This window comes from Oncorhynchus nerka, linkage group LG11, assembly GCF_034236695.1.
Source record: "Oncorhynchus nerka isolate Pitt River linkage group LG11, Oner_Uvic_2.0, whole genome shotgun sequence".
NCBI classification, from domain to species: domain Eukaryota; kingdom Metazoa; phylum Chordata; class Actinopteri; order Salmoniformes; family Salmonidae; genus Oncorhynchus; species Oncorhynchus nerka.
In genome coordinates this window covers 52,846,195-52,857,908 of record NC_088406.1, presented here as the reverse complement: position 1 = coordinate 52,857,908, position 11,714 = coordinate 52,846,195, and the positions used below count along the sequence as shown (strand labels likewise).

The 11,714-nt window shown below is 43.2% G+C and overlaps 1 protein-coding gene across 2 annotated transcripts in view; it reads right to left on the bottom strand.

Moving 5' to 3' along the window:
• Window positions 1-707: 707 nt before the first annotated feature.
• Window positions 708-11,714, bottom strand: part of si:ch211-286b4.4 (uncharacterized) — a 57,555-nt gene continuing 46,548 nt past the window's right edge. Inside the window, exons 41-58 of one of the 2 annotated variants that reach the window (XM_065024648.1) lie at window positions 9,592-9,724; window positions 9,328-9,489; window positions 8,917-9,043; window positions 8,215-8,426; window positions 7,680-7,842; window positions 7,114-7,202; window positions 6,636-6,796; window positions 6,188-6,317; window positions 5,738-5,889; window positions 4,483-4,549; window positions 3,966-4,094; window positions 2,492-2,827; window positions 2,256-2,353; window positions 2,044-2,159; window positions 1,885-1,964; window positions 1,698-1,732; window positions 1,470-1,550; window positions 708-1,287 (exon numbers count right to left, since the gene is read on the bottom strand). In XM_065024648.1, coding sequence (XP_064880720.1) covers window positions 907-1,287; window positions 1,470-1,550; window positions 1,698-1,732; window positions 1,885-1,964; window positions 2,044-2,159; window positions 2,256-2,353; window positions 2,492-2,827; window positions 3,966-4,094; window positions 4,483-4,549; window positions 5,738-5,889; window positions 6,188-6,317; window positions 6,636-6,796; window positions 7,114-7,202; window positions 7,680-7,842; window positions 8,215-8,426; window positions 8,917-9,043; window positions 9,328-9,489; window positions 9,592-9,724 — 2,652 coding nt within the window. In that variant the 3' untranslated portion in view covers window positions 708-906. The remainder of the gene's footprint in view (window positions 1,288-1,469; window positions 1,551-1,697; window positions 1,733-1,884; window positions 1,965-2,043; window positions 2,160-2,255; window positions 2,354-2,491; window positions 2,828-3,965; window positions 4,095-4,482; window positions 4,550-5,737; window positions 5,890-6,187; window positions 6,318-6,635; window positions 6,797-7,113; window positions 7,203-7,679; window positions 7,843-8,214; window positions 8,427-8,916; window positions 9,044-9,327; window positions 9,490-9,591; window positions 9,725-11,714) is intronic. The other variant, XM_065024649.1, reaches the window with a different exon arrangement.

Here is an 11,714-nt window from a genome sequence, read left to right as displayed (position 1 = left end):
CCATAAAGCCTTCTTCGGTTTACCCCTCCACAAAGAACCCTTTGGCAACCCTTTTTCTAAGAGCACAGTGCCATTGCCAGCTGAGAGAGGTATGACAAGTAGTCAGATAGTGGGTGGTGTGAGATATGATATTCAGTGAGACATTGTTTCTAATCTCCGCGATAGGGGCTGTCAGGCAATGGAACTTTCTATGGGGAATCACCACACTTTAAACCTGGGACTTGGCACCAAGTCGTGGGAACTGATACTGACAGCCTTTGACGATTGGTCCAGCTGACCTCCTCAATCTGCTCACAGTCTAAACCCAACCCCCTGTAGGAATACTCCCTTTCTATTAGCAGAGTGCCCTGTGGATGAACTATCATGCAGCACTTATATTGTCTAGATTACTCAGCTCGGAACGGGTCCAGGGGTTGGAGAGATGATGATACATTTACCGCTGCTTGGAGAGAGAGGGAAATTACCACAAATGGAAGAAAGAATATTGTGTCATAAAATATTCATAAATACTCCCGAAAGGTTCTGGGTCACTTCGTACAAAGATGTTGGGTTGAAACAAAGAGAAGCAGGCACCAGAACCGACTGGTCATCCAATGAAACGGTGATGTTTTGATTTGACAATGGTGGCTGAAGCCTGAAAGACATGGAGCGTGATGACCTGGAAAGTGTTTCTACCTGGTGACATTGTGATAAAAGCGATGCACAAGCATAATTCATATCTTTAATAAATATCACTCCAACGAAAATGATCCGTTTGATTAAATCACATGTGATGAACCTATTATGTCTATTATTCACACCATACACTAAACTGTACACGTAATCTACAAAATCATGAGACAAATCACACCAAAACCACACACTTCAGTAGTATCCCATTTTCACATGCTTCTAACTTCTACTGGCTTATTCCCATACATCTAGTTCTCCGAAGCCTGTTTTACCCAAGCTTGTCATCTGACTGCTTGGTCCCTGGATTTCTACTTCCTGATTGTACGTGCTCTGGTTATTTTCTAGTTTATGGTTCTTTGGTACCCTGCTGTCTAGGTCCTCCTGGTCTGGAGAATGATCGTGTTCCTCCTGACCGTCTGATCTATAGTTGTCTGGCTCTGGGTGTGGGTGATCTCGGGTCTGCTCCTCGTCCTCTGGACTGTGGCCGTCTAGCTGGCGCCGGCTCATCCCATTTAATATGATTTGCAGCTCGTCGAGCCTCTGGGATACATACCGTCTCTTCAGCTCTAACATCATTGTTCCATTACGACTCAGGGCCTTCTCGGTTGTTGCGCCCTGAGAGAGAGAGAGAGAGAGAGAGAGAGAGAGAGAGAGAGAGAGAGAGAGAGAGAGAGAGAGAGAGAGAGAGTCACCACAGCATTAGAATTTCAAATGTTCAATGATTGCAATGATGCAAACCAGAAACATTTGAAGGTTTGGTCAAAGCTCTGCTGTCTCTGCTTCAGCCACGTCTTCACCTGGGTTCTCTTCTGGAGTTGAACGCTGAGCTGCAGGAAAACCTCATTCAGATGGTCCATCTCCTTCTCCAAACAGTGAGCCTTCAACAGAGAGAAGGGTCAAACAACCATCAACTCAATAATCCTCCTGCGGGGATTGTGAAGTAAGTTAAGCAATATGTACAGTACAATGGCTCAATGTGGAAATTCACTGCAGGAAAAGATGGTGGAACGGTCAGCAAAACTTACTTGGACGGGTGTTCTTATATATTGTTGTGGAGGTCCTGAAAAATAGATTGAGGACAATATACAATACGTGCCTAAATATATTTTTGTAATACATATTTCAATATAGTTAAATACAGAACAACACATTCTTACTGTTTTCATTGTACATGCATATGATATAGACCTAAATATTATCAAAACAGGTTACCCTTTTCAGTGTCCTCTGCTTGAAACTGTTTAAGATCCCGCATGATTTGCTCCACGTTGAAATACTTATATCGTTGGAGTCTAAAATAAAATGGTAAAGGGTTGTAAACATTTTGTAAATGTTTTTATGAAAAGTCATTGTCAAAAGTGCAACACAAACCTGTCTGACAAGAGGTGCTCTGTGAACTGGCTATCAGTGGGGACACGGACATTGAGAAAGTCCTCTACCAACTTCCCAGGAGACTGGTCTGAGGTCAGTGAGGTGTCCCTCTTTGCCTGTAAAAGTAAGGCACAAGTCTGCTTGCTGCACTCAACAGTGCAGTGTATTTACCTGTGAATCAATGGGTTCCAGAAACTTCCAAGGCTTCTTACCTTGTTTGCATCATATCTGAAAGAGGCATTGAACAACTGAAGGCTCAAAGCAGAGATGGCATGATGGAGGACTTGCATGAAGCTTTCAGGCTTGGAACCTAATGCAGGACATTAAACGGACATGATAAACCTACTGTGGGAGAACATCAACATCAAAATAGTACAACAAAAATCCAAAGTAAAAATTCATACCGCTTAAAATGTGACCATACTTCACAACATTATTATCTATTTACCTGAAGCAATATAGGCCATAGACTGTAGGAGAGTGGCAATAAACTGTCCCACACTCTCAAGCTTTGCCTCACAGAGATACAGAATCTGGTTGGTTGTGTCAAAATAAAAGTCCCCACTGCAGTGTGACACCAGGCCCTCGTAAGCTGAGACAGGAACCGTTTTGGACAGAAGCAGCAAGACAGGGGGGAAGATTTGGGTGTTGCAAAGCAGTTTCACAACATGACAGCCGAACAGGAAGATGGCAAAGTGCTGTGGGGAGAGGTTGTCCAGGGCAACGGGAATCAGGTGCACTGCTGGGTCCTCTGTGCTTTTGTCAGTCCTGGCTGGAATACAAACTGTAACGTCAGAGGACATCATTAGTGTACTGTACTAGTCAGCTAAGCAGATATACAGTACCAGTTGACACTGCGGTTGAAACCATAAATCACAATTTTGACAATTTTGACTCATCAGACCAAAGGATAGATTTCCACCTCTCTAATATCAATTGCTCGTGTTTTTTGGCCCAAGCAAGTCTCTTCTTATTATTGTTGTCCTTTAGTAGTGGCTTCTTTGTAGCAATTCAACGACGAAAGCATGATTTACACAGTCTCTTCTGAACAGTTCATGTTGAGATGTGTCTGTTACTTGTACTCTGTGAAGCATTTATTTGGGCTGCAATTTCTGATGCTGGTAACTCTAATGAACTTATCCTTATCCTGCAGCAGAGGTAACTCTGGGTCTTCCTTTCCTGTGGCGGACCTCATGAGAGTCAGTTTCATCATAGCGCTTGATGGCTTTTGCAACTGCACTTGAAGAAACTTTCAAAGTTCTTTAAGTTTTCCAGATTGACTGACCTTCATGTCTCTTTGCTTATTTGAGCTGTTCATGCCATTATATGGACTTGGTCTTTTACCAAATAAGGCTATGTTCTGTATACCAACCCTACCTTGTCACAACACAACTGATTGGACCAAATTGGACCAAAGACATTCACAAATGAACTTTTAACAAGGCATACCTGTTAATTGAAATGCATTCCAGGTGACTACCTCATGAAGCTGGTTGAGAGAGTGTGCAAAGCTGTCATCAAGGCAAAAGGTGGCTACTATGAAGAATCTTGATTTGTTTAACACTTTTTTGGTTACTACATGATTCCATACATGTTACTTCATTGTTTTGATGTTTTCACTGATATTCTACAATATAGAAAATAGAAAAAAAATAAAGAAAAACTCTTGAATGAGTAGGTGTGTCCAAACCTTTGACTTGTACTGTATACTGTGAATAAAAGCAACATGCGGCATTTATTGATCGACAGTACAATTGACCATAGCCCATGATGGGCACTCTAGTCAATATTGCCTTGGACTCTAATCCGTCTCGAGTCCCAGTTGTTATCTCCAACATTTCAATCAACAGTTACAGAGGATTATCTCTTCTCTCGGGAGAAGAGAAACATGGAGCATTAGAGAGGTTCAAGCTGTCCCTAACCTCTGTCTACACCAGATAGGTTCTGGAGGGACTCCTGTATCTCCTGCAGGGTCCTGGACAGAGGAGTCATGGCCACTAGTTTGGACAGGTCCTGCTCACTCAGACAGGGGGCTGTGCTCTGTAGGTGTACTAGTACAGAAGAGCAGAAGATACGTTGGAAGTTAATACACAACACTGCAAAGTCCTGTATGTGTGGGAGTAGTCGCACGTTCCACTTCATCACTGCAAGTTGACCGAGTTTAAAAAAATACTGTGTTGAAAAGCATTAAAGTCATTCAGGTTGAATAAACAAAACCACTGTTCCTAGATGTGACCCGACTACGGTGCCCGTGTCTCCTCACTTCATAACTTAACACTATCTACTGAATTTACAGTAGACTGAGGTAACATATTCTCGCAATATGCCTGGCTCTTCTAATCATTCATGTAAGAAGTTGTGTGGAAATATACTCACAGCTGGTGAATAAGACGACAGGTGTACATGAGGGGAACGATTTGAACCGTGTCTATATCCTACCTAGATCATGAGGTGGTGGTCCTGTCTCATGGCCTGATGCAGGTTTGGTCATGTTGGCTGAGGAAAACTAAAAACCGAAATAATACGATGAGTTATTAGTCGAAGAGTTAGAAATAATCTAGGTCTAGTATTCACAATATCCATATCCCATATTCCTTTAGATTGTCAAAGACAACCTTTGGATGTAAATACAGGTATGCTGGTGAATGGTGGTGGTCCTCTGTAGCTCAGTTGGTAAAGCATGGCGCCTGCATTGACAGGATACGTGGTTTGATTCCCCGAACCACCCATACGCTAAAAACGCATCCACGCTTTGGATAAAAGTGTCTGCTAAATGGCATTTATCATTATTACATTACAATGGGGTGCTTGTCTGATACTAAGCCTTAGAAGCTACACTCAGTGGCCAGTTTATTAGGTACCCCCAATTAGTACTGGGTTGGACCCCCTTTGCCTCCAGAACACCCTGAATTCTTTGGGCATGTAAACATTGCTCAACTGGTGTCAAGGGACCTTACGTGTGCCAGGAAAACATTCCCCGCAACATTACACCACCGCCGTTGACACCAGGCAGGATGGGGCCATGGACTCATGCTACTTACGCCAAATCCTGACTCTGCCGTCAGCATGATGCAACAGGAACCGGGATTTGTCAGACCAGGCAATGTTTTTCCACTCCTCAATTGTCCAGTGTTGGTGATCGTGTGCCCACTGATAGCTGATAGGAGTGGAACCCGGTGTGGTCTTCTGCTGCAATAACCCATCCGTGACAAGGACCCACAAGTTATGCGTTCCGAAATGCCGTTCTTCACACCACTGTTGTACCGTTATTTGCCTGTTTGTTGCCCGCCTAATAGCTTGCACGATTCCTGCCATTCTCCTTCGACCTCTCATCAACAAACTGTTTTAGCCCACAGGACTGACGCTGACTGAATGTTTTTTGTTTGTCGCACCATTCTCTGTAAAACCTAGACACTCATGGGTGAAAAACCCAGGAGGCCGGCCGTTTCTGAGATACTGGGACCGGCGCACCTGGCACCGACGATCATACCACACACAAAGTTGCTTAGGTCACTCGCTTTGACCATTCTAACGTTCAATCGAACAGTAACTGAATGTCTGAATGCCTGCCTACCTACTTTATATAGAAAGCCATGGCCACATGAACTGGATGGTGTACCTAATAAACTGGCGACCAAGTGTATATATATATATATATATATATATATAACCTTTGGATGTGATAGCCATTTACCTGTGTGTAGCCTGTGTGCAGTTCACACTCCCTGGTGTCTGTGTGGCAGTGTGCTGCGGTCATGTCATGCTGCTGCCAGCTCTCTCCACTAAGTCTGTACAGGACTGCCTCCAAAGCTCTGACTACAGCTCCCATCAGCACCACTGATGGATCTGATGAAAGGTTGGGATTCAGATAAACGCAGAAAAAAGACCTGTGCGCTGCAGTTGCCTTGAGCCGACATCCACAAAGTTTACAGTAGAAAGTGATTTCTGCAAACGTCAAGGGAAATTTGCCTTTAAAGGCCTATCGCTGTGAGCTGGTCTCACATCTGTGTTGGATCAAATGCTGGTCATAGTATAGCAAAGCAATACATTATCTCTGAGACGTTATCTCTGTAGCCAGATGATTTTACAGTAGAGCAGTTAATAAATGTGTTATTGGCCACTGATTGACACCATTAAGCCTTACCTTTTGTTGATTGGATATGTCCATCCCCGTCTGCATCCGTGTTGGTGTATGATTCATTCTGCAAGGCATCGCGTTCCAATAGCTCTTTCAACAGACTCAACTTTTTGGGTTCCATGTTCTCCAGAACATCCTAGTACAACATACAACCACTAGTCACGCCGTTCAAAGGACCGATAGGTCTAATGTATGTTTATGTTCCGTCATTTCACAGATTCTCGGGGGACTATTTCTAGACCTGGGTTGAAATACTACTTGAAATGATTTCAAACACTTCATCTGTGTTTAATTGACCATGGCTGTTGCAATGGAACCAATAGAGAAGTCCCAAAAGTGCTAATCTTGCCCAACCTGGCCCTTCAGGCAGGCTAGAGTATTTGAAAGATTTCAAATAGTGGTTGAACGCAGGTCTGCTACGTTCCCCTGTCCTATTGTGCCATATTTTTCCTACCCTCAGGGCATCTGTTTGTTGACAGATATTCCGGTAGAACTCCTGGGTGTCCTTGCGGTGCCTGGCCAGCTGGGACGCCAAATGCAGGTTCTGATCCTCCAGCTTGTCGTAGAGAGTTTTCACGTTGAATTGCTCCAGATCAAACTTCCCAGTCATGTATCCTTTGGGTAGCATTTGTGGAGAATCATAGTAACTTGAAATTCCAACGTGAGACTACTGAACATTTCATTGATCTAGAGGGAAATAGCCTCGCTAGTACATTATCGTGGTTTAGCACTGTTGTCATCCTTGAGTTGGATTTTGGGTATAAAATGGATAATCGATCCAAAATGGAAATGGCAGAGCAAAATACTCCTGAAACCATTAGGAAAAGGGGGTTACCTAGTCAGTTGTACAACTCAAAAGTGTCTTCCGCATTTAACCCAACATGACTATGAACCTATCATCATCAATGCAGTGAGTAATCTGAGTTAGTCACCTCCTCCACGGCAGACTGCAGGCTCCTCAGCCTCAGCCTCAGCCCCCTCTCCGACTCCCCTGCAGCCCAGCACCCCCTGGCCATTCAGGCTGAGACACAAACAAAAGAGAGAAGTCAATCATTGTAGATGTTTTTTCAGAAGGAGTTTTTCAGAGCAGAGTTTCACTTGCACAGCAAGGTGTCCCCGGTCGGATGGATGGAGTTGACCTGATTTGTAAAAACAACAGTCCTGTTGCATGACGCACCCAAAGACTTCTCACCCATGCTCACCATCAGAATTGAATGGGTCATGCCACAGGACTGCTGATTTGTAAGGGACATGCTGCAGTGCAAATCAAATACACCTCTGAAAATACAATTCAGAGAACCTATTATCTGCCATGATTGAATTCTGACCAGAGAGCTGTTAGTAGAGCCATTCCCTACTATCTACCAACTCTCAATCATAACTGTGGTAAGATCAGATATCAGATAAATGGCTGGCCCACTCCCTGAAAGCTATTAGCCAAGCTAATAAAAGCTAATAGAATAAACCAGAATTGATTGTTTGGTTGCGTCTGGCTGACCTTTCTCCACTGTAGACGTATTCCACTGGAGGGATGGGCTCTCCCAGGCTCCGCCACTTAGGCCTCCGTTTGCCCTGGCACACCAGCTTGGCCCGACTGGACTTTAGAACCAGAGCTGTGGTGGTGAGCACCAGGATCAGCACAAGCAGGAGACTCAGGACACCTACAGTGAGGAGATTCATGAGTCATTCAATCCACGTCAATTCAGCAAGCCATGACACCCACTATATCAGGTTGTTCTAAAGGTTTCTGTAGTTTAAAAAAATACAATATAAACATTCCTGCAACACTTTTTTGTTGAAATATGTGTTTTTCCATAGATGTCACTCCAGCCTTTTGGGTTTTAAGCACTAGTGATATTTTGAGAATTGTGTTTTCATCAAGCAGGGTGATTAAAAGAGACGTGTAAAGAGACGTGTCTACAACCTCTGAATAATCCAAACAGTTGCTTTGTGAGAAGATCTTTAACATGTAGGAAATGCACCATAAATAGGGAAAAGAGTGCCATTTGAAATGCACACAGAGTGTACCTCACCTACGATGGCGCCCCAGTCAGGCAGCAGGTTGAGCCGGTGTTGTTTGATGACCCCGTGCTTGACCAGTTGGGCGGGGGTCATGGGCTGGAAAACGGCTGCAGTGGGGTCACACTCTGTCCCTCTCTCACTGACCACCACCACTAGACTCCACTCTGGAATGGCGTTGTCCAGGAACACATACTTCCCCGTCTCCGAGAACACGTGTGCAAATCTAATGGGAAAAGAGGAGACAAATCTGAAAAGCACGCCATTGAAGAAACCATTTTGGTTCCAGGTAGAACCCTCTGTGGAAAAGGTTCTACATTGAACCCAAAATTGTTCTACATGGAACCAAAGGGGTTCTACCTGGAACCAAAATGGGTTCTTCAAATGGCTCTCCTATGAGGACAGCCGAAGAACATTTCAAGGTTCTAGATTGCACTTTTTTTTCTAAGATTGTATATAGTGCACTACTTTTGCCCAGAGCCCATTCACATACTTCCCTGTCTCAGAGAACATGTGGGCATACATATGGTAAAAGAAGAGTCATTAAGAAAATCTGATTCCCTATGTATTCCCTATACAGTGCACTACTTTGGGCTATATAGGGAATAGGGTGCCATTTCGGGCACAGCCACAATCAGAGAACAAATGCTTTACATTGCTAATGTGAATCTAATATGACCTAACTGAAGACTAAAGGCCATAAGGTACCTTCATACCTGGTAGAGTTGAACTGAGTCTGCTTCATGAGTCGCTCTAGCCGCCGGAAGGCCCCAAAGTCCCAGCTAGGGTTGCTATTGAAGAGATGGTCTTTCTGATACACTGGGAAGTGGCTGAGGTGACGGTCTGGTTTGAAAATGAATTGTAATAAAATAGGAATGTCGCAAAACAGAATAGTTAAATGGATAGTTAATTTTATGAAGTTTACCTCAAGATGATACAATCCGTTTCCACTAGCATTCTTACATGCTACAAAAATGCTAGCCAGGACTTCGCTAAACACCCAGCAAACAAACTCAAAAACAGATTAGACTACTAAAGAAATAAGCAAGAACTTCAAACAAGTGAACTACCCCTTTAAGTTAGAGCCCAAGGGAATGTTTGAAATACAGGTTGAAAGAATGACATACCATTGTAGTTGATGGTGAGCTGGAAGATGAGCATGTCATTGGAGGAGAGGCATGCTATGGGGTTGGGGATACGAGGGAGGACATCGGAGTGTAGAAGTTCTGCCTTGGATTCTAGATCCCTCCTCTTCCTTGATCGCATGTCAATAAATTCGATTGGCTCTGCTGCAGGCAAATAATGAACTATTGAAAATATACAGCTTTCCTTTAAGAAATGGCTTAGATACATATAACAGAAAGTGCCTTTATTCAATCAAACCCAATTACCTGTCAGGGTCATTTCAATAACATTTCGGTCCATCAGAATCCAACCAAATACACCTTCAGAATCAAATTGAACAAAGTGGATGTTTCCAATGTTCTTCACGTGGACATCTGGTCCCAAAACATCCATCATTTTCTACAGGAAAGAAAGAATACATGTCATTAAGGATCTAATGATAATTGGAGTAAATGGATAATAATAAATGATTGTATTTGTCTGCTATATTACCGTGTAAATAATACATATAAATCCATACCAGCATTGTGGTCAATTCCATGTCAATGTAGTATTTAAACTGAAATTCAATTTCCCATTCCAATTTTCCCCAAATGCTCTCCTATGAGGAAACATTAGGAATTGGAATTTCCGTCTACTTCCTGAAGTGACTGAATTGAAAAGGAATTGACCCCAACTCTGATCCATACCATGTTTCTTCACCACAAGGCTATCCCATGGATACAACAGCTTTAAGAGTCAAGTCGTCAAACACAGGGTTGGGTAGGTTAATTTCTAAATGTAATCCGTCACTAGTTACCTGTCCCAAATTGTAATCAGTAATGTAACTTTTTGGGATTACCCAAACTCAGTAACGTAATCTGATTACATTCAGTTACTTTAAGATGATTTACCCCTTAAGAGGTATTAGAAGATTACAAAAATGTATGTTACCAATTGAACAACATCTATTGCAGGATAAATCAATGTTAAAGTTTAGATTGCTGGCCATGTACAGTGGGGCAAAAAAGTATTTAGTCAGCCACCAATTGTGCAAGTTCTCCCACTTAAAAAGATGAGAGAGGCCTGTAATATTCAACATAGGTACACTTCAACTATGACAAAATTAGGAAAAGAAATCCAGAAAAATCACATTGTAGGATTTTTATGAATTTATTTGTAAATGTTGGTGGAAAATAAGTATTTGGTCAATAACAAAAGTTTATCTCAATACTTTGTTATATACCCTTGTTGGCAATGACAGAGGTCAAATGTTTTCTGTCTTCACAAGGTTTTCACACACTGTTGCTGGTATTTTGGCCCATTCCTCCATGCAGATCTCCTCTAGAGCAGTGATGTTTTGGGGCTGTTGCTGGGCAACACAGACTTTCAACTCCCTCCAAAGATTTTCTATGGGATTGAGATCTGGAGACTGGCTAGGCCACTCCAGGACCTTGAAATGCTTCTTACGAAACGCCACTCCTTCGTTGCCCGGGCGGTGTGTTTGGGATCATTGTCATGCTGAAAGACCCAGCCACGTTTCATCTTCAATGCCCTTGCTGATGGAAGGAGGTTTTCACTCAAAATCTCACGATACATGGCCAGATTCATTCTTTCCTTTACACGGATCAGTCGTCCTGGTCCCTTTGCAGAAAAACAGCCCCAAAGCATGATGTTTCCACCCCCATGCTTCACAGTAGGTATGGTGTTCTTTGGATGCAACTCAGCATTCTTTGTCCTCCAAACACGACGAGTTGAGTTTTTATCAAAAAGTTATATTTTGGTTTCATCTGACCATATGACATTCTCCCAATCTTCTTCTGGATCATCCAAATGCTCTCTAGCAAACTTCAGACGGGCCTGGACATGTACTGGCTTAAGCAGGGGGACATGTCTGGTACTGCAGGATTTGAGTCCCTGGCGGCGTAGTGTGTTACTGATGGTAGGCTTTGTTACTTTGGTCCCAGCTCTCTGCAGGTCATTCACTAGGTCCCCCCGTGTGGTTCTGGGATTTTAGCTCACCGTTCTTGTGATCATTTTGACCCCACGGGGTGAGATCTTGCGTGGAGCCCCAGATTGAGGGAGATTATCAGTGGTCTTGTATGTCTTCCATTTCCTAATAATTGCTCCCACAGTTGATTTCTTCAAACCAAGCTGCTTACCTATTGCAGATTCAGTCTTCCCAGCCTGGTGCAGGTCTACAATTTTGTTTCTGGTGTCCTTTGACAGCTCTTTGGTCTTGGCCATAGTGGAGTTTGGAGTGTGACTGTTTGAGCCTGTGGACAGGTGTCTTTTTATACTGATAACAAGTTCAAACAGGTGCCATTAATACAGGTAACATTTACATTTACATTTAAGTCATTTAGCAGACGCTCTTATCCAGAGCGACTTACGAGTGGAGGACAGAGGA